The sequence below is a fragment of the Engystomops pustulosus genome, chromosome 2 (assembly GCF_040894005.1).
Source record: "Engystomops pustulosus chromosome 2, aEngPut4.maternal, whole genome shotgun sequence".
Classification (NCBI taxonomy): Eukaryota; Metazoa; Chordata; class Amphibia; order Anura; family Leptodactylidae; genus Engystomops; species Engystomops pustulosus.
Window position 1 is genome coordinate 102,556,108 of NC_092412.1, and position 26,058 is coordinate 102,582,165.

Here is a 26,058-nt window from a genome sequence, read left to right on the forward strand (position 1 = left end):
TATGTGTGAGGAACAGCCTGGGATATCAGTGCACTGTGTGGTATCACTTTATGTACATATGTGTGAGGGACAGCCTGGGATATCAGTGCACTGTGTGGTATCACTTTATGTACATATGTGTGAGGGACAGCTTGGGATATCAGTGGACTGTGTGGTATCACTTTATGTACATATGTGTGAGGGACAGCCTGGGATATCAGTGCATTGTGTGGTATCACTTTATGTACATATGTGTGAGGAACAGCCTGGGATATCAGTGCACTGTGTGGTATCACTTTATGTACATATGTGTGAGGGACAGCCTGGGATATCAGTGCACTGTGTGGTATCACTTTATGTACATATGTGTGAGGGACAGCCTGGGATATCAGTGCACTGTGTGGTATCACTTTATGTACATATGTGTGAGGGACAGCCTGGGATATCAGTGGACTGTGTGGTATCACTTTATGTACATATGTGTGAGGGACAGCCTGGGATATCAGTGCACTGTGTGGTATCACTTTATCTACATATGTGTGAGGGACAGCTTGGGATATCAGTGCACTGTGTGGTATCACTTTATGTACATATGTGTGAAGAACAGCTTGGGATAGCTGTATACTGTGTGGTATCACTTTATGTACATATGTGTGAGGAACAGCTTGGGATAGCTGTATACTGTGTGGTATCACTTTATGTACATATGTGTGAGGAACAGCCTGGGATATCTGTATACTGTCACAATGCCCAGTCTTCATACATAGCAGCATGTGAGAGGACGGCCTCATCCACCTCACTGCTACTCCCCAGCTGTACCAGCAGCAGCAGCATCACTGCAGTGTGATGATGGGGCCAGACATGCAGGCTGCTGGGGGAGGGCACGGCCGGGTGTGTCAGCCTCTGTGCTCTTTACCCGCAGCCCAGTCAGTCAGCATGAAATTCCCGGGCTCGGTGCTGCTGTCTGTAGTCCTGTTTGTGTCAGAGACGGTGACCGCTTTGTATGTAAGCAGCACATACAGCTCCGCCGGAGACAGGACCTGGCACTCCCTCACCCTCCTCTTCTGCCTCCTGCCCTGTGTGCTGGTACAGCTCAGCCTCATCTTTATCCACAGGGACCTGAGCAAGGACAGACCCCTGGTGCTGCTGCTGCACCTTCTGCAGCTCGGACCCTTGGTCAGGTGAGGATGGGTGCACATGGAGCTCATGGATGTAAGAAAGCAGGGGTGCTGTGAATGGTGCACATCAGGTATGAGAGGGATGCCTAACCTATGTCACCAGCAGGATGCCACTGTCTACATGCTCTGTGTATTTTCCTGCTACTGTGTGCTTTTAAGTGCAGATTTACTAAACAAATTTACATGAAAAAACCCATTTACTGAAAAAGGTTTGTGCTGTTTGGGGTCTTTAGGGCTGAGCCAATGTTTATTGTCATTTTATTACTTTATTCTCATTGTCATAACTAGTTTATTATCCTGTATATGCAGCTGTATGACGGCTATCAATAGGAGAAGTTGCAGTTGTTTGGGGCTGTAATGGGGTTTCACAGTAGGCTGTGAGAGTCAGATCAAGGCTATAATAGACCTGCACTGGAGGAGCAGAGATGAGTTTAGTTCTATGTAAGGGAGCATGTATCTTCTCATTGAAGGGCAGAAGGAGTAAGGGGAGGGGAGACAGTGTAACAGTTGTTAAAGCCAGATTAAAGAGAAGCTAGGCCACAGGGTCATTAGCATAATTCTACACGTTGATTTGAAAAGGAAGGAGGCCATAGATAACAAATATAAGAAGATTACCACAGTCATATGGCCTGGATCTATGAGTAAGTGTCTTGACTTTGCTTGATTATGCTTGACATCCACTGTAGGTTAATACACTGCATATTATATACTAGGTACTGTAGGTTCATACACAGTACACATATGCTCTATGTTAGTACAATCTCACTACCTGCACTGTAGGTTCATACACTGTATACATATACTATAGGTAAGTAAACTCACTACATACTCGTACACTGTTAGGCTACATTCACACTGCTGTTGCACACGTCGGCACCGGGGAGAGGAAGAAGGGTGAGTGCTGCTCATCCCTGCCCCTCTCCATAGAGGAACAAGGGGCACAGCGCCGTATTCTGAGAAAAGGTAGGACATGTCCTATCTGTTCACAGCCACGGAACGGTACGATGCTGCACCGTACTGCTCCATACGGCACCTCGCCTCCATTACCGACCTATGAGGGACTTATATCCAACGTATATACGTCCCCCAACGGCCATGTGAATGAGGCCTTAGTCAGTACACATACACTATAGGTAAGTACAATCTTACTACATACATTGTAGGTTCATACACTATATAACATACACTGTAGGTAAAACCAACTAGGGGACATGATGTTATATTCATTTTATTACATAAATGAAAGATGTAGGAACCTTAATAAGGCCTCTGATTAACATTGGTATCAAAGATTCCCAATAGACTTACTCAAGGAAGACCCTCTTTGTTAGTCTTTTTTGATGGTGCCTTGGTGTCCAAACAGACATCCATCCTAAAAATGGTCTAAGCCAATCCATTATGGATGCTGTAACTACAATACACAAGAACTAATCTTATCCATTCTGTCTGATTTATTGATGGCAGAATTATGCAATATGTTAGTAAATCTATTAGAAATATCACACCTTTCTACATTTGTGCTGCATGTCAGGGTGGGTAATGTGAGGTCACAATCCACTTGTGAAACATATCATAAATTATTCAGGTTATTGTTAGCTTTAATTCCACTCAAGCAATGAAAGACATTTCTGCTGGATGGTTACTGTTCATCTATCCAGCTCTGTAGACACATTAGATAGAATGAAGATAAAGTGTGAGATAGAAGAAAGAGGCCAGCAGTTCAGAAATACCACCTAAAAAGCCCTTGGTAGCTATCACCACCCAGGTCGTGACCTACATCTTTACATATAACAATATAACTTTTGTGAGTAATATTGTCTGCATAAATAGTAAATTGTACTATTAAGGTTACTGGAATAGCCTCTTCATTGCTGTTAAACTAATAAGCACAAGAAAAAATTTAAAAAAGGGACCACAGTTAATGGGGCTCATTAACTAAGGGTCGCGGATCACACTTTCGTTGGAATTTTTCGGGGATTGCACGGCTTTGACAGGTATTTTTGTTGTAGTGCCGGCCGACAGATTTGTCCGACAGATTCGGACTCAGTACGGGATTTAACTTTCAAATAGTGTGGCAAGACAATGCACTTACAATACACTCTAAAAAGAGGGGAACAGCAATGGTAATAACTCAGCACTACCTTAACCCCAACATTGAATCAAAACTAGCAATGAATGTGCTCAAGTGATATACAGGTGTTTAACTGTATGAAAATTGGAGGTATAAAAGGGGAAATTGCACCAAGCACCAATCCATGCTAATGGTTAGATACTATACATACATGTTATTTATTAACTAATGGTTAAAATACAAATTACATCAAATAATACATCAAATTAAAATACAATATTGTACAATTTAATCGTATGCATACCAGTGTGTAACACTTTGTAATATCTCAGGCTGGGCTAAAAAAAAGGGGCACAAATGGCACCACAGGGCCCAAGTTCACATCTGTGCCCTTAATAAAAAAAATTAGAATATAAATGAAGCTATAATTATGTACCTTGGGGTTTATGCAAGTAAAAAGCTCATATAAGCCAATAAGTTGTAAACAGCTCATATATGCCGATAAGTTATACGCCTTTTAACTCCTCAGATTTTTCATTGGAGTTCAGAGTAATGAAATAGTTGGTTCTTGTAATATGTCCCAATAATGTTCGCTGGGAATGAAATTTATATATTTTGCTTAAAAATGTTGTGAAAAGTGTTGTAAACAGTACTGTTCACTAAAAGTCGTGTCTGTCGTGACCAGTGTCACACTCACGGTTTTCCCGAAAGACTAAAGAGTCCTCCTGAGGGCGCGTTCACATGTTGCGTTTTGACCTGCGTTTTCAACGCATATACAACAGCTGAGGAGGTGATTTGCCTAATTACATCACTGTTAATATTTCCGTTTACAAAACGCATCGTAAATGCGATGTTAACACATGCGTTAACAACGCATTAACGCATGAGTTTTATTAACGCATGCGTTAACATTGTGTTTACAAACATAAACGGTAATGTAATTAGGCAAATCACCTCTCATCAGCTGTTGTATATGCGTTTCAAACGCAATGAAAAGGCAACCAAAACGCAACGTGTGAACGCGCCCTTAGACTCAGATATCGCATTGGACAGGCTCGGCAGTGCTGTGAGGATGGGCAGTGTCTCGGCGTCCCCAGAGTGGATGTGCACATGCGTCAATATGCTGTGCTCCGTCTGATTACTCCAGCTGATGATCGTCTCTAACTGTACGCTTCCCAGGTTAAAGGGATGGGTTTTCTTTGGAGGACGTATAGTTGCTCCTGTTATTTTGGCTGCTCCTGTTATTTTAGCTGCAATGGTTAAATTGAGCACTAACTCCACGGTATCTTTGTTTGTCGCTAGACGCGTTTCTGGTAATATTGTCTGCATAAATAGTAAATTGTACTATTAAGGTTACTGGAATAGCCTCTTCATTGCTGTTAAACTAATAAGCACAAGAAAAAATTTAAAAAAGGGACCACAGTTAATGGGGCTCATTAACTAAGGGTCGCGGATCACACTTTCGTTGGAATTTTTTGGGGATTGCACGGCTTTGACAGGTATTTAACAGGTGTCTGTGCTGGGATTGTGTCGCACGCAATCGATTTTTGTTGTAGCGCCAGTCGACAGATTCGTTCGACAGATTCAGACTCAGTACGGGATTTAACTTTCAAATAGTGTCGCAAGACAAAGCACTTACAATGCACTCTAAAAAGAAGGATAACTCCTTTGGACCTGAGCGGAGAAGCGACACATTCAGGATATCGGGCGCACGATCTTAGTGAATCGCAGCATGGTGCATTCTCATCCAACAATGCACTTTCAGTGAACTCCAGCGGCCACGTAAGTAAATGAGCTCCAATATGTCACTCTATTGCAGGGTTGCAGAACCTTTTTTGTTTTGAGATCTGCATTGCAATACTATACGTACTATACAAGGGGCCAAACCTGTAGCCAGCACTTAATATAAAGCAATATTCTTCTGTCAAGAAATAACTTAAACAGACCCTAGTCCCGACCATAGAAATTAACCCCTTACCACCGAAACCACTTTTCACCTTCCTGACAAGCCTTTATTTTTTTTACATTTGACATGTGACACATCACTCCGATGTCCGGGGATGACTGTGTGCCCGACAAGCATTTCGGCTCGTACTGAGCCTTCGTCTGGGGGAAGTACGAGCCGAAATGCGCGTCGGGGACGCAATCATCCCCGGACTTCGGAGTTTATTACCTGTGTAATTAACCTGGTAAGGACTGTTATTTCATTACATGTGCCTCTATACAACTTCCAGATGGCACGAGCTTTTGCTGTGCAAACATTTACCATTAGTTCATTATAGCTTGTGGGTTTTGACTTTAATTTCCTTACCAGTCCTCATCTATATAATTTACTACACATCTCCTTTGTATGTCCGGGCATGACTGCTTTTGTCTGTGCACCATCATTGTAACTCTGCATCAATTTAATGTCTTTTAAAATCATGTATATGTGTTGTAATATGTATTAATGTTAATAAAGATTGTAATACATTTCATCTTATTTGGATGTTATAGTCTTGCCTTATCTCTACTTTTTATGAGGAGTACAATAGGTTATATATCTTACGGTTTTGTGGGGCAGTGGACTTGGTGTTATAACCTACACAGGGATATATGGTATTTCTGGGAGCAGGCTGTATCCTCCCATTTTCCCTGTTTTTTTCTGTTCCTATTTTTTGGAGTAGTAGTAGTAATAGTAGTTATATTCCTGTACATAGGGGGCAGTATTATATTAATTATATGATTGTACATAGGGGGCAGTAATATAGTAGTTATATTCTGGTACAGAGGGCAGTTTTATAGTAATTATATTCTTGTACGTAGAGGGCAGTATTATAGTATTATATTCTTGTACATAAAATTCAGTATTATAATATATTGTACTAAGGGGCAGCATTATAGTAGTTACATTCATATTTATCGGAGAAGGAACTGAAGTTTATTTTTGTATATATAAGTCAGTATTAAGTTGTGCTCTTTTAAAAAAGAAGCTTTATTCCTGTATAAGGGAGGCAGTATGAGTCTCTTTCTCTGCGCTGTACATGTTGATTTAGACCATCTACAAATAGTTTGTGTGGAGTTGTGTGGGGAAGGGTGGCTGTATACAGGGGGTGCAGGCTGGTTGTATACGGGGGCAGGCTGGCTGTATATGGGGGGGGGGGACAGGCTGGCCATTTACTGGGGGGTTAGGCTGGTTGTATACGTGGGGGGGAGGCTGGCTGTATACAGGGGGGCAGGCTGGCTATATACCGGGGGGTAGGCAGTCTGGCTATATACCGGGGGGGCTTGCTGGCTATATACAGGGAGGCTGGCTGTATACTGGGTGGGCTGGCTGGGTATTTACATGAGGCCAGATGGCTGTATACTAGGGGCACTGGCTTGCTGTATACTGAGGAGCTGGCTATATACTGGGGAGGGGCTTCGCTGGCTATATAATGTGGGGACTGGCTGGCTATACACAGAGGACTGACTGGCTATATACTGGGGGTCTGGCTGTCTATACACACGGGGTACGCTGGCTGTATACGGGGCAGCTGGCTGGCTATATACAGGGGTGCTGGCTGGCTATATACATGGGGACTGACTGGCTATATACTGGGGGGACTGGTTGGCTATATACTAAGGGGGAACCTGGCTGGCTATATACTGGGGGGACTGGTTGGCTATATACTGAGGGGGAACCTGGCTGGCTATGTTATATGGCATGGTAAATAACCGATTGTACTCCATAGAAAAAGGAGAGATAAGGCAAGACTATAACATCCAAATAATTATATTATGAAATATATTATTAACATTGATACATATTACAACACATATACATGATTTTAAAATGATTTTTTTTTGTATATATAAGTCAGTACTAAGTTCTGTTCTTTTTTTTTTTTTTTAAAAAAGCTTTATTCCTGTATAAGGGAGGCAGTATGTGCCTCTTTCTCTGTGCTGTACATGTTGATTTAGACCATCTATAAATAGTTCGTGTGGAGTTTAGTAACTCCACCCACATCACATGGTCACACCTACTTGTATTGCCCCGCCCACAAAATGGGGCCACTTTTACAGTTTTTTTCAGGGCCACCTTAACCCCTCATCACCGACACTAGTTTTCAGCTCAATGAACAGACTCGATTTTTCGAATCTGACATGTGTCACGATAATTGGTTATAACTTAGGAACACTTTAACACACCCAGGTGATTTTGAGACTGTTAGTTGTAAAATTTAAGTGATAAGTTTTGCGTTTCGTTCTGAAAAAAAAGTGAAAATTTGGTAAAAGTTTGTAAAAATTCTTCATTTTCCAAGAATGAAATGTTCTGCTTACCAGATAGGAAGTAAAACTACCCAAAAAGCTTGATAATTAATATTTACGGAATGAGATGATATTTTATGCGTCCTCTCATTTTTCTAGGATGTTATGAGGTGCAGAACTTTAGGTGCCATTTTTCTCATTTTCATAAAAATTGCCAAAACTCACATTTTGATGGATAACTCAGCTTCCAAGTGACTTTGAAAGGCCTAAATAATAGTAAAACCCCATAAATTACCACACAATAAAAAGTTAACCCCTCAATGTATGTAAAACAACTTCTATTAAGTCTATTAACCCTTTAAGTGTTTCACATGGGTTAAAATAATATGGACCTGCGATTTAGAAACTCTTGAATTTTTTTGGGGAAAATACATTCATTTAGGCCAGAACTGACAGTTTCATAATGATTAAACGCTCTGCAACATTTGATGCCCAATTTCTTCTGAGTGTACTGATACCCCATATGTACTGATATATCTCATAGTTTATTCATGAGATTTTATTAACTAGGGGGGACACAAACAAAATCATCAACTTTTATTTTGGACTTTTACCCCTTTTTTTTCGCCCCACTCACCGTAACGTAAAAATAATATTTTATCTTTAGTCTCTGGTTCACTACGATTGCAGTGATACCTCATTTATATAGTTTTTCTTATCTTTGCTCAATTTTACTGAGCAAAACCAATATTGGAGAAAATCGCATTGTTTTTACTATTGACAACTTTTCAGGGCCATAACTTCTTTTCAGGGCTTATTTTTTGCGAAAAGAGTTGTTCTTTTCATTTGTATAATATAAGGGAACATTTTCTGTAATGGTGTTGTATATTACAGGAAGACTTTCGTGCTTTTTTTTTTACGTCGTACACCAAGCGGGTTTAATATTGATTTAGATTTTTTGTACAGATTAATACGGACACGGTGGTACCAAATATGTAAAATTTTTTTGTGTTTTATATACTTTATTTGCATTATATGTGTAACTGGGGGATTATGGGTCTTTCATTTTATTTATTTAATTAATTTAAAATGATTTAAGCACACCGGGGGGTCCGGTCCACGGGGGACACACTTGCATGCCACAGAGTTTTTACGATCCCGGGTGTTAGTGCTGGGTCTGGGCTGTGACATCACAGCCCGAGATCGGCACCAGACTGACCCGATGTCCCTAAATCTTCTTCTGATGCGCCTCCGTTTCAAGGCGTTGTGTCAAAAGAAGTACCCTTAATGACCGCCGTAGATTCCCGATAGGGCGGTCATTAACCCCTTCCCGACATTTGACGTAATAGTACTGCATGGCGGGATGTGCGTTCCCGCAAAATGCAGTACTATTATGTCAAGCTTCTGGCCCCGGCTCCTGAACGGAGCCGGGGCCAGAAGCTGCGGGTGTCGGCTATATATTATAGCTGACACCCGCCTCTAACACCCGCGATCGGAGATTTCTCCGATCGCGGGTGTTAAGACCCAAACACGCCGCGGTCGCGCTGACCGCGGCGTGTTGTGGGCGTTTCGCAAGAATCAAACACCCCCCCGCGACGCTTACCGGGGGGTCCGTGTTTCCGATCGCAGCCCCGGGACTGCCGGTGCCCGGGGCTGCGCGATCCTCCTCCGTGAGCCGGGTCCTCAGCATGCTCAGTGTGTTACATTACACAGTGTAATACATCTGTATTACACTGTGTAAGGTGAAGAATAGCTTGAACAAGTGATCAGTAGATCCCTTGTTCAAGCTAACCTGTAAAAGTGAAAAAACACAGTTAAAAACATTTAATAAAAGCATTTTTTAATAAAAAGAATTAATTAAATAAAGTTAAAGTCCCCTAAACACAAACATTCCCTATATTCATGCAATAAAGTGAAAAAAACACAAAATCGCCAAAAACGCCACATATTTGGTATTGTCACGTCCGTAACAATCCGTACAATAACTCAGAAACATTACTGCGCCCGCTCGGTGAACTCCGTAAAAAAAAACCCGAAAAATCTCTTCACAAAAATGTTCTAAAAAGTGATCAAAAAAAGTTATGTGCGCCAAAATGGTATCAATTGAAAGGACAACTCAACACGTAAAAAATAAGCCCTAAACCAGCTCTGTCAACAAAAAAATATTAAAGTTATGTCCCCGAAAAGATGCTGATGCAAAAACAAATGAGATTTCCTCTATATTCCTTTTTTTCCAGTAAAATTGTAAAAATAAATGAAAAACTATATAAATGAGGTATCACCGTAATCGTAGTGACCTATAGAATAAAGATAACCCCAAAAACGAACCCCAAAAAAAACAAAAAGAAAGGAAACCAAAATTAACAATTTTCTTTTTACCCATACATTCAAGAGTTAATAAAATCTCATCAATAAGCTAATGACCCACTAAAATGAAGTATTTGTAAAGTGCATCTCATGTCGCAAAAAATAAGCCCTTATATGTCCAAATTGCCAAAAAAATAAAGATTGTATAGCCAATAAAAAGTGACAATGGATAATCTTCTCTGAATTGCGCAGCTTCTCTTTGATGCCCTGGCGTGTGCCCATACAGCAGGTTACCACCACATATGGGGTATTGTTATATGCGGGAGGGATTAGATATCACATTTTGTGCAGCGTTTTGGTATTTTATCCACTGAGAATTTGTACATTGTTTGAAAAACACATTAATTTAGCCAAAAAAAAATGTACTTTCAAAATTGTATCCGATTTTGTTTTAACCCCTGTAAAACAATTAAAGGGTTAATAAACTTTATAAAAGTTGTTTTATGTACGTTGAGGGGAGTAGTTTCTATAATGGGGTAATTTATGGGGTTTTACTTTTATTTAGGTCTCTCAAAGTGACTTGAAACCTGAGCAGGTCCCTCAATAGCAGGATTTTGCGGTTTTTATGAAAATGTGAAAAATCGCACCTAATGTTCAAAGGCCCATAACATCCTACAAAAATAAGAGTTTGCATAAAAAACCATGTCCACATAAAGTAGTCATTCGGTGAATGTTAGTTATTAGTTTTTTTTGCTGTTATGACTATGTGTGAAAAAAGTAGAACATTTTGAAGTTTGAAAATCGAGAATTTTTCCAAATTTTCACCAAATATCTGATTTTCTCATAAATAAATGCAAAACATACCACCAAAATTTGTCAACTAACATGAAGTACAAAGTGTCACGAGAAAACAATTATAAAATCACTTGGACATGTTAAAGCGTTTCAAAGTTATAACCATTTATAGTCACACAGGGCAGATTTGAAAAAATGGGCCGTGTCAGGAAGGTGAAAAGTGGCTTCAGCGTTAAGGGGTTAAGGGGTTAAATTCCCAGTCCACCCTTTGCTGCATCATTCAGAGCAGATTTGTATTGTTACTTTTTAAAGGCTACATAATCTTCATTTTTTTGGCAATTTGGACATATTAGGGCTTATTTTCTGCAAGATTAGATGCACTTTACAAACACTTCATTTTAGTGGGTCTTTAGCTTATTGATATGTATAGAGGAAAAGAAAATCATCATTTTTACATTTTTTTTATGCTGTTCACTGTACCATAAAATTAATATCATTCTATGGATCACTATGGACTACAGTAATACCTCATTATATATATATATATATATATATATATATATATATATATATATATATATATATATATATTTACATTATTAATGTAGAGAAACTTATATAGAGAAAATCTTAATTGTTTCAGTATTGTCATCTTTTCAGAGACATAATTCAATTGTTCAAGCGTTCAATTGTTCTTTTCAGTGGTACCATTTTGGCGCACATAACTTCTTTTGATAACTTTTTGGAACATTTTTGTGAAGGGATTTTATTAAAAAAATTTACATTTTTTGGCAAGTTTTTCAGGGTTTTTTTTTACGGTGTTCATCGAGCTGGTCAATACTGTTATTGTACAGATTGTTACGGGCATGGTCAGAGGTCGCTTTAAAGGGGTATTCTCGTCTGGGCATTCACATTCAGTTTCACTAATCTTCCATATATAACCATTTCTTCAATTGGATGTTATTAAAAAAAAAGTCCTGTGTGAAGATAATTTCTCATAAATGTAGCCATGTTGTCCCTTAGAAACGAGATAGCTTTCTCAGATACGACCACATCACATTTTGGCAACAGTGGCCAGATATGCACTATAGAGTCCTGCCTGACCACCTGGATTCAGCGATCATTAACACAGGACGGCTGTAGGACATGCAGTAACTCCTCGGACATCTTATATACAAAAACCTTTTGTTTCTTTGTGCAATCCCTCCACCACAGGTGGCCGTATCCGAGGAAGCTATCTCATTTCTTAGGGACAAAATGGCTACATTTATGAGAAATTATCTTCAAACAGTAACATTTTTTTTAATAACATCTAATTGAAGAAATGTTTATATATGGAAGATTTATCAAACTGAATGTGAATGCCCAGACGAGAATACCCCTTTAATGCCTCACCATTACGCTTGGCAATTATCCCCTGTTACGTGCAGGCTGAGCAGCCTGTTGTGCTTCTAAAGAGGGAAATATCAGTAGCAGGATTGCAGTGCTGTGTGTAGTGACTGTGCGATGGGTGTGCTGTGTATGTAGTGAGCATGCAATGAATGTGCTGTGTATAGTGATTGTGCCATAATGTGTGGTGAGTGTGCTGTGTGCAGTGAGTGTGCTGTGTGTAGTTAGTCTGTGGTAAGTGTGCTGTGTGTAGTGAGTGTGTGGTGAGTATGCTGTGTATAGTGAGTTTGCGGTGAGTATGCTGTGTGTGGCTAGTATGCTGAGTGTAGTGAGTGTGCTTTGTGTAGTTAGTGTGTGTGCTGTGTGTAGTGAGTGTGCTGTGTGTAGTGAGTGTGCGGTGATTATGCTGTGTGTAGTGAGTGTGCGGTGATTATGCTGTGTGTGGTGAGTGTGTGGTGAGTATGCTGTGTGTAGTGAGTGTGCTGTGTGTAGTTAGTGTTTGGTGAGTGTGCTGTGTGTAGTGAGTGTGCTGTGTGTAGTGAGTGTGTGGTGAGTATGCTGTGTATAGTGAGTTTGTGGTGAGTATGCTGTGTGTGGCTAGTATGCTGAGTGTAGTGAGTGTGCTTTTTGTAGTTAGTGTGTGTGCTGTGTGTAGTGAGTGTGCTGTGTGTAGTGAGTGTGCGGTGATTATGCTGTGTGTAGTGAGTGTGCGGTGATTATGCTGTGTGTAGTGAGTGTGTGGTGAGTAGGCTGTGTGTAGTGAGTGTGTGGTGAGTATGCTGTGTGTAGTGAGTGTGCTGTGTGTAGTTAGAGAGAGAAGAAAGGCAAACAAGGAGAGACTGGGTCGCGCTCATAGAGTAGTAATTTTGAGTTAGTTAAACATAGCTGGTGATGTTACACATAATCAAAAGGACTGAGGCTCACCAGATATAGTTGTGCTAAATTAGGCACAACACTAGTTATCGCTCAGTTGTGATGGTAGGGGTGCTGCCCTAAGACAGTGGTCATCGAGACGCGGTTGCCAGGACGGTCAGGATGGAGGTAAAACGTGGTGGGTTGGATGCTGTCTAATGTGGCGCACACTCAGGTTCAGACGGATACGTCAAGTAAGGTAAAGTATTTATTGATAATCTCGGGACACTAACGCGTTTCGGAGTACCAGGGACTCCTTTCTCAAGTGAAATGAGACTGAAAATAGAGTATCCATATATACAAATTGACAATTAACATAGAGACAAGATAAAAGGACATAGATTTCATATAAAATTCATAAGAGTATATAAAAAAATATATATAAAAAAGAAATGATTATACACTTGTGTGGCAGTATAATAGAAACCATGAGAAAGCGGTGGAAGAAAGAGATGGATGGATGTAAAGGGGAGGGTCTATATATTCATATATAGGAGGTAGGGGATCGGTAAGATTAAATGGGAGATCTAAGTAGATGTGGAGATAATTGGTATTGTATTGTAAGTTACCTTAACCCCTTAAGGACGCAGCCATTTTACAGCTTAAGGCTCAGCCCGATTTTTTGGATTCTGACTTGCTTCGCTTTATATAGTTATAACTTTTGAACACTGTTACTTATCAAAACGATTCTGAGATTGTTTTTTCCCCACATGTTGTACTTCATTTTAGTGGTAAATTTTGGCAGATAAGTTTTGCGTTTATTTACAAAAAAAAGAAAATATGATAATTTTTTTGAAAAATTTGCCATTTTCGAAATTCTAAATCATTGCGTTTTCAGGCAGATAGATTTACCAGCTAAATAAGTTGCTGAATAACATTTCCCATTTGTCTACTTTACATTTTCATAATTTCTGAAATATCTGGATAATTTATTTTGACGTCACGCGGCTTACAAATAGAATATCGCTTTTCCGGATTTTCAGAATTGACTATTTTGGGGATAAATACAGTTTTGAATGAAATTTTACATATTTAGCATCAAAACCCCCTATATAATCTACCCATTTTCAAATCTGCACCCCTCAAGCTATCAGAAACAGCTTTTACGAAGATTGTTAACCCCTTGAGATCTTCATAGTAATTGAATCAAAATGGAGGTGAAATTTAGAATGGTCATATTGTTCCCTTATACGTTCATTTAGCACTAAAATTTACACATTTCCAAAATATAAAAAGAGAAAACCCACCATACAATTTGTTCTGCAATTTCTCCTGAGTACAAAGACCCCCCACAAGTAGCTGTGACTTGTTTTATGGGCGCACAGCGAGGTGCAGAAGGGAAGGAGGGCGCTGCAGCTGCCAGGATTTTAGTTTCCTCATTGGCCCCTTTTGAAGGCTATAAAATTTTCGCTTTTTCGTTATTGGGGCCATGTGATGGCATTTTTTTTGCGGGATGAGATGCTCTTTCCATTGTTACCATTTTGGGGTTGGTATCACCTATTGTTGAAAATTTAGGAACTTTTTTTGAGGGCAGGAGTAGAAAAGCATCAATTCTGTACTGGATTTTTGACTTTTTTTTTTATTGGTGTTCACCGTATAGACTAATAGTCATGTTATCTTTATTCTATGGGTTGATACGATTACGGGGATACCAGACATGAATATATTTTCTTACGTTTTACTAAATTTGTCAAACAAAACCCTAATGTGGGGAAAAATCTATAATTTTTGTATTGCCATCTTCCAAGTGGCATAACTTTGTTACGTTTTTGGCTACGGAGCTGGCTTGTTTTTTGCGGGACATGTTGTACTTTGCACCAGTATCATGTCTGAGTACATATGGTTTTTTGGTCGCATTTTATATCATTTTTTGTGGGATTGAAAAGGTAAAAATCATAATTTTTGGAGGGTTTATAACAGTTTTTTTTTACGGCGTTTATCGTGGGGGTTCAATAATGATTTACTTTTATTCTACGGGTTGTTACGGACGCGGTGATACTATATATGTGGGGTTTGTGTTATGATTTAGACTTTTTTTTTTGAGTTATATGTCTCTTTATATGTTTTGGGGGTTTGGGGCATTTTTTGTGATTTATGACTATTTTTTTATTGAATAACTTTTTTTTTTTTACTTTTTCACTTTTATACCATGGGACATGAAGAAGCAATCTTCTGATTGCTTCTTCATGATAATATTCTGCAATACTGATGTATTGCAGAGTATTATCAGTGTCAGCCTATACACTTGCATAGGCTGGCACTTTGCCAGTAAGATGACGTCACAGACGCCATCTTACTGGCAATTCTTGCTAGTAACTCTGGGGTCCAGATTGGACCCCAGAGTTACTATAGCAACGATCGGCGCCCCCCGAAAACGGTTCGGGGGGGGCGATCGTGGGGGAAAGACCCCCCAGATACTTGTTAGATGCCGCGGTCGCGCTGACCGCGGCATCTAACGGGTTAAGCACCCGCGATCGGAGACAACTCCGATCGCGGGTGTTACACTGGGGTGCCGGCTATTAGTTACAGCCGGCACCCCGTGTTTCCCGATGCCGGTTCGGCTCTGATCCAGAGCCGAGCCGGCATAAGCGCCGTGGCGGATATATCCGCCACTGAGCGCTAAGTCACTGCGCTCCGTGGCGGATATATCCGCCGCGGAGCGTGAAGGGGTTAAAGATAAACGGTGATCAATTCTGTTGAGGTAAAACATGGGTAAATGAATGAATAAAAAATGAGTAAAACAAAAGTTGTCAGGAAAAAAAATATTTAAAATGAGTAAGTAGTTATCACAGCAGGATAGGGGAGCTAATTAGCTAAGACTGAATAAATAAATAAGTAAGTGGCAAAAGATTTGTGTGAAGGCAGAGCCATCGCTTACCTGTACCACGGGGGAAGCGTAGTTGTATCCCTGTGGCTAACAGGAGACTCAGGGACGCCAGGGTTAAAAGATGAATGGGAGGGGAGGAGCTCGCGCCAAGGGAGATGTAGGCGCGTGCGCTCATTGGTTAGAAACCAACAATATGTCCGCCGGGATTAGCGGTGACGTATTTGGTTCGGGGCATGCGCAGAACGCGCGACACAACGTAGCCGGCGTGTAGAGTAGTGCACGAAGTATCTTAGTCGGGGTATGTCGCGGGAGGCGGACATTGCTAAACTAAGAGTAAAATTGATTGGAAATGAGTTTGTTATAGATAATGACGATAATAGGGAAGGGTTTAAAATGATAGTGTTCTGAGGTAGTGGATGAGATTTATAATGTAAAAAAGTAGTAAGACAGTGGGATAATTTAACCCATATTCAATATAAAGAGTATAGGAGAAATAAGGATGCCATGATATACAGATATTAAAACAAATGCCGCATATGTTACATATGGCATATGACAGAGATATAAACATCAGTCTTAGGGAGTCGGTGTTAATCAATAAAAAGAGTATACGAGAAAAAGAGTATACGAGAAAAAAGGATGTCATGATATACAAATATTAAACAAATGTATACATATGTTACATATTGCATGTGACAGAATATGACAAAGATGTAAACATCAGTATTAGAGAGTTGGTGTTACTCATTATAGGTGTTAGAGAGTATACATGATATTTATGATAGATTTGTTGATGGTGTGTATTTAGAAATGATTTTCCAAGGATTCATTAAGGCCGAATGGAGTGAGGCAGTTGATTTTGAAGATCCAGAATGTCTCTCTTTGGCATAATTTTTTAAAGCGGTCGTGCCCATCAGGGATTTGTTCAATGGGTGTTATTGTATAGGAGGTGAAATTTTTCTGGTGATGTGTGAGACCATGTCTTGAGACGCTATGTTTGACGTAGCCATTAGCGGTGTTGCTCCTATGGCTGTTCATACGGGATTTTAGTTGTTGTACAGTGCGGCCAACGTATTGGAGGCCGCATGGGCACTCCAGGAGGTATATGACGTACATCGAAGAGCAATTCATGAAACTCTTGATGTTAAAGATCTCGTCAGTGGTGTTGCTTTTAAACGTTCTAGCTTTATTGATGATATTTAAGCAGCATTTACATCCAGCTTGGCCACATTTAAAGCTGCCAGTGAGTTCAGGGAGGACGGAACTTCTTTGGTTGGTCTTGGACGTAGTGTTGCGTAACTTTGTGGGGGCCAGATGATTTTTGAGTGTTTTGGCTCGTCTGTATATTACGCTAGGTTTTTTTGCTAGGCTTTTGGATAAGTATGGATCGTTTAGTAGCACCGACCAGTGTTTCTCCAGTATGTTTGTGATAGATTTATGTTCACTGTTGTAGGTGGTAATGAAGTTGATCTTGAAATCGTTTTTTTGGGGATCTGTTGGTGGTATCTTTTTGGGAGGAAGGAGGCATTCGGATTGTGTGAGTTTTTTAGAACGTTCTAGTGCCGAGTTAATAACTCCACTGGGAAATCCTTTGTCGTAAAATCTGTTAGAGAGGATTTTACTTTGTTCTATGAAGGTTTCGGTTTCTGAACAGTTTTTTCGTATACGACGGAATTGACTGTAAGGGATATTCTTTTTCCATTTAACATGGTGATTGCTTTTATAGTGCAGAAAGCTATTGGTGTCGACTTTTTTAAAATACGTTTTTGTCTGGATTTTGTTTTCAATTGATTGTAAGTGTAGGTCAAGGAATTCAATCTCATGGTTGGAGTAATTTGGGGTGAATGTTAAACCCCAATCGTTGTTGTTGATGAAGCTGACAAAGGATAGGATGCTCTCCATTGGGCCATCCCAGATCAGGAGGAGATCATCAATGTACCTTCGGTACAAGACAATATGTCCTTCCCATTTGGGGTTGTTTTGGATGAAGTTGTTCTCAAACTCACCCATATAAAGGTTTGCGATACTGGGGGCAAACCTAGTCCCCATAGCTGTTCCGCGGGTCTGTCTATAGATCTTATTTTGAAAAGTGAAGACATTATGTGTGAGTATGAATTTTATAGCGTCGAGGATAAAGAGTTTTTGTTTATTCGGCATGGTTGGATCGCGGCTGAGACACAGGTCCACTGTTTCGATACCTTTATCATGGGGAATGTTTGAGTAAAGCGCCGAGACATCAAGTGTGTAGTTAGTGTTTGGTGAGTGTGCTGTGTGTAGTGAGTGTGCTGTGTGTAGTGAGTGTGTGGTGAGTATGCTGTGTATAGTGAGTTTGCGGTGAGTATGCTGTGTGTGGCTAGTATGCTGAGTGAAGTGAGTGTGCTTTGTGTAGTTAGTGTGTGTGCTGTGTGTAGTGAGTGTGCTGTGTGTAGTTAGTCTGTGGTGAGTGTGCTGTGTGTAGTGAGTGTGCGGTGATTATGCTGTGTGTAGTGAGTGTGCGGTGATTATGCTGTGTGTAGTGAGTGTGTGGTGAGTATGCTGTGTGTAGTGAGTGTGCTGTGTGTAGTTAGTGTTTGGTGAGTGTGCTGTGTGTAGCGAGTGTGCTGTGTGTAGTTAGTGTACTGTGTGTAGTGAGTTTGCGGTGTTTAGTTAGTGTGTGGTGAGGGTGCTGTGTGTAGTTAATGAGTGTCACCCATCACAGCATCCCCCAAACAAAGCACTCATACTAAGCGCTATGCCTGCAGCATATACTATGTAATAGTACATCAGGGGTCGGCAAGTCTCTGCCACCTGTGACATACTATTACGTCAAATGTCAGAAAAGGGTTAATACAGACCATGAACCAGACCCTAAATTAGAGGAAAATAAATATTTTTATACTGGTACTTTTCATGTGATCGATAGTAGGGATATGGACAGTAGGAGCAGAGTGCAGAGATCCACTATAAGATCTGGGCATTGTACGGCCCAAGGGCCACATCCAGCCCTCTACCTATCTCGGACCGACCCGCATGAGATGGTTTGAAAAATTTGAGCTTCCCATCATTAAATAATAATGAAGTTAGGTCCTCCTTATTTTCATTGAATCATTGTAATGTTTTATATACAGTTTTTTTTTTAAATTTACGTTATATACTGAATACAGTATATAGGTATTGGGTATAACTGAGTTAAATATATTAGTCTGGCCCTCTAAAACCATTCCAAGTGGCCCCATCAGAAAATGTATTCCCCGCCCCTGCTCTATATGGATAGCAGGTGGCTTTGCAGCTATTTTTCAAGATGTGATATAGGCCTTTACTACCATCTCCCCCTCCTTACATAGCCTGTTTCATATGTCCTACTCTTTCTCACACAGCCTGAGCACCATATATTAAAAATGTAAAAAAAATGTACATTTTTCCTCAAAAAGGCTATGATGATGGAAAATGTAATTAGTCATGGTCATTAGTCATAGGCTAAAGAAATAGTAGGGCTGATTTATCAAGGTGTCATAATAAGGCAGACAGTCCTAAACTGCTCTCTAGTCCTAGTTTGCCTAATGACCCAGCCACACATCCATCAGGGCAACATATATTCGGTCACATAGACAGCTATGACACTCGGGCTCAGAACGGTGAGCTCACTGTTCCTAGCCGTGGCCACCACAAAGATAGATCAAGTTCTATCTTCGGCCGGAAGAACAGCCGAGCAGCTCTATTTTTTTGTAGAGAAGAGGGGTAAGCAGCACTCACCTCCCGTATGCATATGTTCATGTGAATGTAGCCTTAGTTGGCTTAATTTAAAAAAAAGCTGTAGCAAAATTCGGGAACATTAACATATTTAATTTTTGGCGCACTGACTTTTTTCTTTGTTTATAAAACCCTTGATAAATGTTGCAGACAGTTTTGTGGTGCAAATCCCAGAAGAGTCTTGTCATAAACAGATTGATAGATGTGCTCTATAATGCCATGGGCACTCAGCAGAAGCTGTAATTGACTCTACTGATACATAGACATCTGGCAATGACACACAATAATGATGTGCAGATACCTTTTTATTTAGAGCAACAACTCTCACAAACAAATATCTGTGATATTTCTGAAAACAAAATGTCTATAAATATATTAGAGAGTTGTATAAACTACAGAATATTAATAGGTCAACCATTAAAATACAGGTACAGCATTCCATTTGGATCTGGTCAGCCCTTCACCTATAACAGGAGTAGTTTGCTGGCAGATTTGCTGGTCCATAAAGTTCAAAAGTAAAAGTTCCCTGCAGTCCTGTATATTATTAATAAGAGACTCCTACATTACTAAAGATACATTTATTCCCAAACTAGAATACTGTTTGCTGTCCAACAGTGAGTGAAATTACTGCTCATTTAAGACATATTCCTTGCTGGCTACTTATATACTGGAGTTGCAGTGTGCTGGCTACCTATATATTGTGGGGGGCTATGTGCTGCATACAAACATATCGGGGGGGGGCAGTGTGCTGGATACCTATATACTGGAGTTGCAGTGTGCTGGCTACCTATATATTGTGGGGGGCTATGTGCTGCATACAAACATATCGGGGGGGGGGCAGTGTGCTGGATACCTATATACTGGAGGGGCAGTGTTCTGGCTACCTATATACTGGGGGTAGTGTGCTGGCTACCTATATACTGGGAGGACATTGTGCTGGATACCTATATACTGGAGAGGCAGTGTGCTGGCTACCTATATACTGGGGGGGGGGGAGTGTGTTGTGGGAGCTATGTGCAGGATACATACATATTGGGGGGCAGTGTGCTGGATAACTATATACTAGGGGTCAGTGGGCTTTATGCCTATTTACTGGGGGGCAGTGTGTTGGATAAAATATACTGGAGACAGTGTGCTGGAAATATATATATATATATATATATATATATATATATATATATATTGGGGGGAGTATGCTGGATACCTATATACTGTGGGGGGCAGTGTGCTGAATACTTATATATTGGGGGGCAGTGTACTGGATACATATTTATTGGGGGGGCAGTGTGCTGGATACATGTATACTGGGGGCAGTGTGCTGAATACATATATACTGGGGGCAGTGTGCTGGATACAAATAATCTGGGGTCAGTGTGCGGGGCAACCATATATACTGGGGCAGTGTGCTGGGCCATCCTATATACTGGGGGAGGCCCTGAGCATTTTTTTTAATGAGGGTAGCTTGTGATCAATAGATTTCTCATTCTAGGCTTATACTTGAGTTAATAATTTTTCCCAGTTTTTTTGTGGAAAAATTAGACCACAGTATCTAACAGAGTGGTCATAAGAAATATCTAATAAATGGAGCATAGTATTTAATATAGGGGGCAAAATATATAGTTAATAGCGGGGACGCAGTGTATATATCTAATAGAAGAGGCACATTTGTGCTTCATTCAGCGACACATAATAGTAATTAAATATTATGTCTCCTTTGAGGGGGAGTCATGTTTCATACTATTTACAGTATGAACCAAAATGAGAGAATTTTTATCATGTTTTTAACCGGGCGTTTTGAATATTTATTGTATGGATTCGTTGAAGCTAGTTTTCTCCCTGTGGTTACCAGTACAGTGCTCTTGGGGGTGATGCCTTGGGGTACATTCACATGACGTATAAACATACGCCCGGAACTAGAGAGGAGTAAAGGATAAGTGCTGCTGACCCCTTCCCTCTCCAAAGACAAGTGAGCATGTCCTATATTTCGCTGGTCACAGTGCAGTGAGACTATTATATATACAGGCAGTCCCCGGGTTAAGATAGGGTCCGGAGGTTCGTTCTTAACCCCTTACCGACATGTGACGTAATAGTACGTCACATGTCGGGTCCCGGTACATGGAGAGGGCATATTGCAGCAAAGGCTTACCGGTAACACCCGCGATTGGTGCCGGCACCGATCGCGGGTGTTTTAGCGCTGATCACCGTCGGCAAAGGTGACGTCATCGTCATCGGGGAGCGGCGATCTGTCGCCATGGTAGCTTCGGGTCTCACGAAGACCCGAAGCTACTTCGGGTTAACCCATTCATTACCATGTGCTGTCAGCACATGGTAATGTATGAGTAGTAAAATCCCCATATACTGCCATACTGTAGTATGGCAGTATATGATAGGATCGTACAGACAACCTAGGGTTAAAGTACCCTAGGGAGTCTGAAAAATAGTAAAAATAAAAATTTAAAAAAATTATAATAAAAAAATTATAATAAAAAAACCTAAAAATTCAAATCACCCCCCTTTCCCTATAATTGATATAAATATAAATAAACAGTAAAAATCATAAACACATTAGGTATTGCCGCATCCGAAAATGCCCGATCTATCAAAATATTTTATATTTTCACTGCGTTTAACCCCGTAACGGAAAATCACGCCCAAAGTCGAAAATGGCACTTTTTTGCCATTTAAAATTTTTTTTTAAATTCTATAAAAAGTGATCAAAAGGTCGCACAGTCCTAAAAATGATAACATTGTAAACGTCATCAAAATCCGCAAAAAATGACACCACACACAGCTCCATACACCAAAGTATGAAAAAGTTATTAGCCCCAGAATATGGCAAAATCCCCCAAAAACATTTTGTACAGGAGGTTTTAATTTTTTTAAATGTATGAAAACATTATAAAACCTATACAAATTTGGTATCCCCGTAATCGTACCGACCCAAAGAATAAAGTAGACATGTCATTTGGGGTGCAAATCCGTAAAATTCAAGCCCACAAGAATACGGCACAAATGCGTTTCTTTTACCAATATCACTGCATTTGGAATTTTTTTCCCGCTTCCCGGTACATCACAGAGCTCTGTACATGGAAAAATAAAAAAGTTACAGATTTTGGAATGTGGGGAGTGAAAAATGAAAAAGCTAATTCGAAAAAGGGCCGCGGCGGGAATGGGTTAAGTTGAATTTGTATGTAAGTCGAAACTGTATATTTTATAATTGTAGATCCAGACAAAAAAAAAATTGGCCCCAGTGACAATTGGAGTTTAAACATTTTTTGCTGTAATGGGACCAAGGATTATCAATAAAGCTTCATTACAGACACCTTACAGCTAATCATTGCAGTCTGAGACTAAAGTAAAGCATTCAGAGAGGTCACCAGAGGTCAGAGGGGTCTGTCTGTAACTATGGGATGTCTGTAAGTCGGGTGTCCTTAAGTAGGGAACCGCCTGTATAGATATTGAATTATAAATATATATCTAATATAGAGGGACACAGTTTATATATCGAATTAAAGGAGGATGGTATTTATTAGAGGCGGCACAGTATATAACAAAACACGGGACACAGTATGAAGTAAAGGGGGAGGGGCTGCATGCATTAATTCATTAATTCTCATACAAGTTTTTCATTTAACTAATTTAATATAATTTTTTGGTTATTGTCTAGGTGTATTGAGGTCTTCTATATCTACTTCAGAGCTGGTAAAGTAGAGGAACCATATGTCAGTATCACCAGAAAGAGGCAGTTACCCAAAGGAGGATTTACAGAAGAAGTTGAAAAGGAAGTGGGTCAAGCTGAAAGAAAACTCTATACACACAGGTCTGCTTTCAGCCGATCCTCTGTCATCCAAGCTTTCCTCGGATCAGCACCTCAACTAACACTTCAGTTATACATATCTGTATTAAAGCAAAATGTTTCAGTATCTGTGCGTAAGTAGCAGCAATGTTTATTATAATTATTTTGTTAGTAAGAAATCATCTGGTATATAATGTAGACACTTGACGTTTGAAAAGCCTAAAATCTTGACCTCAGGGGTCTTTCACTATATATTGTGGGGTTAGGGGGTAACTTAGCATCAATGGTAGAAGCTTCTGGGCCTCACAGACGTCTTTTGTGGTGCCAAGTGCCAAGCAATGACATAAGAGCTAGTACCAATACAAAGGAAACGGCTCTATCAGCTTTAAAACTATTACAAGAACAAAAATAACAAACGCTTTGCCCCTACATAGGCCACTACCTCACTTCTTGAACCCTAGCTACCTTCTAGGTTCAAGAAACACTGCTGAGGTCCCTCCTCAGCACTCTCAGTGAGCCCAATCAAGCAATGTCCTTTCTGGATTCCATTCCTCTTGGGACATTCCACCTTTCTGTCTCCAACTGGTTCAAAGTCCACCTGCTGACTGCAGGACATACAGCACTTCACATAAACGCTCTGCACACTGGCACTTCAATATAATGGCTCTTCTATTATCACCACTAATGCATAAATGACAAACGTTTCATCAAGCATAATCACCCATGTGAAGTTTTCTCAATAGTCCAGTGTGAACTACGGGAATACAGGCTGAGACCACCATGCGCTACTCCCCCTTGGGATCCTTCTTCAGACATGTTCTGCTCAATGGAGTAGCAGATGGAGGTCTCAGCCCGTATCCCCAGAGTTCACACTGGACTATTGAGAAAACTTCACATGGGTGTTTATGCTTGATAAAAAGTTTGTCATTTTATGAGTACTGGGGATCAAGGGATATAATAAAGGGGGAAGAACAAAATATGTAAGGTGACTAATACTTTATGCACCAAATACAGTATGCATCTTAATTATCAGATATATAAAATTTTATTTGGAATGCTTTGTGCAGCGCTGAGTAATCTGTGTGCGCTATATAAATAAAGAATTATTATTATTATTATTATAAAATCTCCTTCTTACTGTAATGTTAATAACAATATTATAATTGCAGGCGTCTTCATGTGCATTTCCCTACTATCTATTGTGTATGGAGCATTGCGTTGCAACATCTTGGCCATAAAGATCAAGTATGATGACTATGATATAAGTATTCGACCATCTGCCTATCTATGCATATTCCTGTGGAGGAGCTTTGAGATTGCCACAAGAGTCATCGTACTAGTGCTTTTCAGCTCTGTGCTTCAAATATGGACCCTGCCCGTGGTGCTATCAAATTTCGTTGTGTTTTTCTTTTATCCATGGATTCTTTTTTGGCAGAGTAAGTCTCCTTTTCCTGAAAACATAGAAAAAGCATTGTCAAGAGTTGGTACTTCTATAGTACTCTGCTTTCTTACCTTTCTTTATGCTGGCATCAACATATTTTGCTGGTCTGCTGTTCAACTCAAGCTGAATGATCCAGATTTAATTAACAAATCCCAAAACTGGTACCGCATGGCAGTGTACTATATGGTAAGATTTATAGAAAATGCTGCTCTCTTGTTGCTGTGGTACATATACAAAACAGATGTTTACATGTATGTATGTGCCCCATTGCTTGTTTTGCAGCTGCTTATAGCATATTGTATGGCAGTGCTGTTCATGCTTGTATTTTACCAGTTTTGCCATCCTTGCAAAAAACTTTTCTCCTCAAGCATTTCACAAGGACTCCTATACTGCTTCAAATTCTTGTGTTACCTCTGCATACCATCAAAAGCCCCAAACAAAGGGGATAAATTTGGGGCCAAGTTGTCAAATAGTTCTGATATCAGTGAACATATGAAGGCTGTGGATTCTCAGAATGGAAATACACAGGTGGATGGATCTACCAGTGCATAAAAAAAGAACTTAACCACATACATTTCTAACAATGTCACTTTACTGCCATAGGACTATTGTATATGATATGCCAGCTTCCAAGCATGTAAAGTACCTTTGTGGAATTTAGCTTATATAAAAGACATTATTTGGCTTTACAGATAATGAATAAAACATATGGCTCAAATATGCAAAGCTAATAATAATAAAATGATTTAAAATTACAGATAATGCTTTATAAGTATTTACAGATAATTTGGTAACTGTTACCTTCACCTGGAACACAATACTGTCATGTACAATCCAGTCATATTTTTCTTTAGAAATATTTTTTATAAATGTATCGCCAATTTCAATATTACTTTGAATTCCTAATATTCTACGACAATTTAAAAATTTTTAACAATCCACTAAGATGCATACTCTAGGATGATATGTTATAAACTGCCTAGTTTTTGCAATGTAATGTTATTTCAATGATCTTGCAACAAAATTTTTCCTACAATACACAATAAATATTTTCAATAACTGTTAATTATTATTGTTATCAATTTTTCTGTAATGCACACAAGTTAAGGCATGACATAATACAGCGTTGTGAGATGCACTGCATTTACAACTTGTAACAAAAAAAAGAAATGAAGGAACATTGCCTACCCACAGTATATCAAAATGAAAGGAAGGAATAAAAATGTTTAAAAAATTGTAATAATGGGAGAAGAGGGAATATAGACTAGAGGGGTGGATGAGACTTGTTTTTAGCAAGGTCATACACATTATTCAAATCTCAAGACATCATAGAAGAATATGTCACCCATGTCACACTTAGCACCTAAAGCTTCTTAATTATTCGCCATACACACACCTAATCGT

At 39.8% G+C, this 26,058-nt stretch overlaps 1 protein-coding gene across 2 annotated transcripts; it reads left to right on the plus strand.

The window, feature by feature from the left end:
- Positions 1-246: 246 nt before the first annotated feature.
- XK (X-linked Kx blood group antigen, Kell and VPS13A binding protein) lies at positions 247-25,720 on the plus strand. Of its 2 annotated transcripts, none has more exons than XM_072135803.1 (3): positions 247-1,160; positions 23,085-23,347; positions 24,383-25,720. In XM_072135803.1, exons 1-3 carry the CDS (start codon positions 826-828, stop codon positions 25,204-25,206), a joined length of 1,422 nt encoding a protein of 473 aa, XP_071991904.1. In that variant the 5' UTR covers positions 247-825; the 3' UTR covers positions 25,207-25,720. The 2 variants fall into 2 exon arrangements, with proteins under 2 accessions (XP_071991904.1, XP_071991905.1); XM_072135804.1 differs by lacking the exon at positions 247-1,160 and adding an exon at positions 1,259-1,798.
- Positions 25,721-26,058: the final 338 nt, after the last annotated feature.